The 3,871-nt window shown below is 36.8% G+C and overlaps 1 protein-coding gene across 4 annotated transcripts in view; it reads left to right on the forward strand.

The window, feature by feature from the left end:
- WASF1 (WASP family member 1) overlaps nucleotides 1–3,871 on the forward strand; it is a 72,136-nt gene that overhangs the window by 66,896 nt on the left and 1,369 nt on the right. For all 4 annotated transcript variants that reach the window (XM_042445550.1, XM_042445551.1, XM_042445552.1 and 1 more), the window contains exon 8: nucleotides 2,222–2,817. In XM_042445550.1, the coding sequence (XP_042301484.1) occupies nucleotides 2,222–2,817 (596 nt within the window). The remainder of the gene's footprint in view (nucleotides 1–2,221; nucleotides 2,818–3,871) is intronic.

Here is a 3,871-nt window from a genome sequence, read left to right on the forward strand (position 1 = left end):
ATGCTTGCAATATGATACCTAATGCCGCTTTCTTTTCTGAACCCAGTTTGAATGTCCGGCATCTCTCTCTCTCTCTCTCTCTCGTAAAATAAAATCTTTATTGTAGAATTTTGAACATCATTTTGTTTACATGAAGATTAATGCTATGTTCATGTGGTTACAGCAATCCCTGTTGTTCTCTTTGGGGGGGATTGTATATTAAGCATTTCCAGTCTGTGGACCATTGTTTTGTCTTATATATTTGTTGACAGATTTTAGTAAGAATTTCAGTGGATTCTGCTTCTGTTGCTAGAAACAGCTCTATTGGTATGCCATCTGTTCCTGGTGATTTATTTCTGGTTTGAGTGCTGCTTTTATGTCACTTTCTAAAATTGTGAGCTCATATTCAAATGGTTCTTGAATTAATCTGTCATCTCTTTTATATAGCTCTTCACTGTATTGTATTCATCAGCTTTCTATTTCTTCTTGATCATGAGTCATAAAGCTTTCCCACTCTTGATTTAAATTTCTCTCTGAATTCTCAGATCTTATGGGAGAGGTCTCTCGTTTTACCTTTTTTGTTATCTTCTGATTCTCTGCACTATTGTTTCTCTTTGTCTTAGTGCACAAGTCATTGAAAAGTTGTTTTTAGGGTTCTGACCCTATTTCTGCCCTTTTTTACTTTTGCTTCTCATCAGTCCTTAATTTCTTGAAGAGTTTTATCTATAATCCACTGGGGCTTTTCTTTCTTTTTGGTAGAAATAATTGTATTTTTGTATTGTCCCTGGTGTCAGCCCACAGTTCATCTGTCTCCCAGTCAATTAGGCTTAATAGTGCAAATCCATTTTTTAACATTATCTTTTTCAGGTTTACATTTCGGCACAATGATTGATTTAGTGTTCTTCTTTAACTTTACTCTAAGTTTTGATATTAGCAGTTCATGGTTTGTGGCACAGTCTGTTCCTGGTCATGTTTTTGCAGAGAAAATTGAACTTCTTCTGCTTCCAATTATATAACCTATCTGATTTCTTTACTGCCATCAGGTGATGTCCATGTACACTGTACAGTCACCTCTTTGGTTACCTAAAGAATGTGTTTGTGGTGAACAAACTGTTGGCTTTGGAAGATTCAATCATTCGCTCTCTTGCTTCTTGTTCCTAGCCCAAATTCTCCTACAGTCTTTGTTTCTGCTGTTTCCTGCTTTTGCATTTCAACCACCTATGATTACCATATCTTGTTTTGATGTATGATCAATTTCCTCCTGGACTCCAGTGTAGAATCCTTCAATTTCTTCCGCTTCTGCCTCTGTAGTTGGAGCATAAACTTGGATTATGGTTATATTGATGGGTTTCTCCTGAAGTCTTATTATTATTATTCATTCACACTTTGCATTATATCCCTTAACTGCTTTTGCTACATCTCTCATCACTATTAATTCTACCCAATTTCTTCTTAGATTTTCATTTCCTGAGTAAAGCACTGTGTAATTATGTCTGAAAATGCCCCAATTCCTGTCCACTTTAGCTCACTCACCCCAAGTTTTGCTGTGTTTACGTCCATTTGTTATTTTACAAATGTTCCAAGCAGGCCAAGGGGCTATGAAGGTATTACATTGGCTCTTTTCTGCCTTCATTCACTCTGAGCACTATGCACTAAGGCTAACACCTCTTAGCAGTGCCCTGCCACTACCACTACTACTTTTGGAACATTCTTCCTATAGAGGCTTGAATTGCACCTACTTAAATGTAGTTTCAGCAGCAAGCAGAAACATAATTCCAAGTGTGTTAATATCATGGGGATATAATTCTTACATCTTTTTGTTGGCTTTTATGACGACTGGTGTGTTTTGTCTTATGAAGTGTTTTGACAGTGCCTTTTTGGTTTGGGTAGATTTGTGTTTTAAGGCTTGTGCTGTAATGGTTGTATTGGGTGATTTGTGAATTTATGTTTCCAAGCATTTTTATCTATTTAAATTGTTCATCACTTAAAGAAAGCTGAATCCAGTCTATGAGTAGTCAAATTATGACCTGTAGCATGATCTCAAGAGGTGAAATTTTAAAGAATAGAACACATTCATTAGCTTGTTTGCAGAAAAATGATTGAAGTATGGCCTATTTTTGCACAAGCATTTTAAAGATCTCTATTGCTATAATTATCTGCTGATGTTTAAAGTGTAATTGAATGTTAAATATACTTGACTTTTCTAGTTTTAATCACTTGCAATATGTTTTTAAAATTTCAGCTCCACTGCAGGTTTGACTGAAAATCGCCCTCAGTCTCCTGCTACAGGCCGAGCACCAGTATTTGTGAGTCCCACTCCTCCACCGCCTCCTCCACCCCTTCCATCTGCTTTGTCTACTTCTTCATTAAGATCTGCAATGACTTCTACTCCTCCCCCTCCAGTGCCTCCACCTCCACCTCCTCCAACAGCTGCATTGCAACCTCCAGCTGTACCTCCACCACCAGCTCCTCTCCAGATTGCTCCTGGAGTTCTTCATCCTGCTCCTCCTCCAATTGCGCCTCCTTTAGCACAGCCCTCTCCTCCAGTCACTAGAGTTGCCCAAGTATGTGAAACCATTCCAGTTCCACAGGGTGAAATTCAAGGACTTCCACCACCTCCACCTCCTCCTCCATTGCCACCTCCTGGCATTCGACCCTCATCACCAGTTACAACACTCTCTCATACTCCCACATCTGTTGTCTCCAGCTCTCATGTTCCAATAATGCCTCCATCCCCACCATCACAAATCACTCCTGCTCCTGAACCCAAACGCCACCCATCAACACTGCCTGTCATCAGTGATGCAAGAAGTGTCCTCCTTGAAGCAATACGGAAAGGTATCAGTTATATCTTCAACCAAGATTTTTTAAAGCAAATCCAATGTTTTACATGAAATTATTTATGTCATACATTTTAAACATTTCAAAGACTTCATATTTATTCATGATAAACAGCTGACACATAGTTTTATGATAGTTGGAATTTTTAGGTATTTTAATGCATACTTCTAAGAAATGGCTTTAAAGTGAGCCATGATGATTAAAGATATCATTAAGACGTATAACCTAGAGACAAAGATCTGTCTCTAGGTTATCCCTCCATTTCACTCTGCTAATTATTTAATCAAAGAGAATAACATGTTGCTGGTGATAGAATTTATAGACATAGCCAATTAATCTGGAATATCAGTATGCAAATGGAATGTGTAGCATCTTTGAGATGAACTGAAAGAAAGAAAGTGGTAGCATGAGCTTTTGTAGTCTGCTCCACAGATGGAGATGATACTGGTGATCTTACTTCCTTTTGCCCTGATTTGATGAAACTACAATGTTTTCAGTTATGTCAGGTTTTTTAAAATATTACCTGATTAGTATATGTGACAAAGAGAGTTCCAGAAGAGCAATTGAAGGTCTTAATCTCTTGAAACGATTTTGTCAACTTAAATGAAACAAAGGAAAAAAGAGGGATAACAACAGTAAATGTACTCTTTGGTTTGTGAATATACTACATATCAAATAATTTGAGTTAGGGCTTCCTTGGAACTTGAGGGCATATTTTCTAAGCAAATACAGTTCTGAAAAGTATACCAGCAGTAATCTTTGTCACCACATTTATTTATTTTTTTAATTTTTGGCCGTTTCCAGGAAACGGGAAGATATGCATAATACTGATTAACAGTGAACTTATCAGTGAAAGTTATATTTTATACTGTAGAGTATTCAGGGAAAGGCTCAATAATAAACATCCTTATTCTTGAATTTACTTGTAAAACTACTAGGATAAAATTTCAGTGAATGGCCCTTGAATATTTGATTTCAACCTGCAGTAGTGCATGCTGGGTTTATATATATATATATATATATATATATATATATATATATATATATATAT

Source organism: Sceloporus undulatus, chromosome 1 (assembly GCF_019175285.1).
Source record: "Sceloporus undulatus isolate JIND9_A2432 ecotype Alabama chromosome 1, SceUnd_v1.1, whole genome shotgun sequence".
NCBI lineage: Eukaryota > Metazoa > Chordata > Lepidosauria > Squamata > Phrynosomatidae > Sceloporus > Sceloporus undulatus.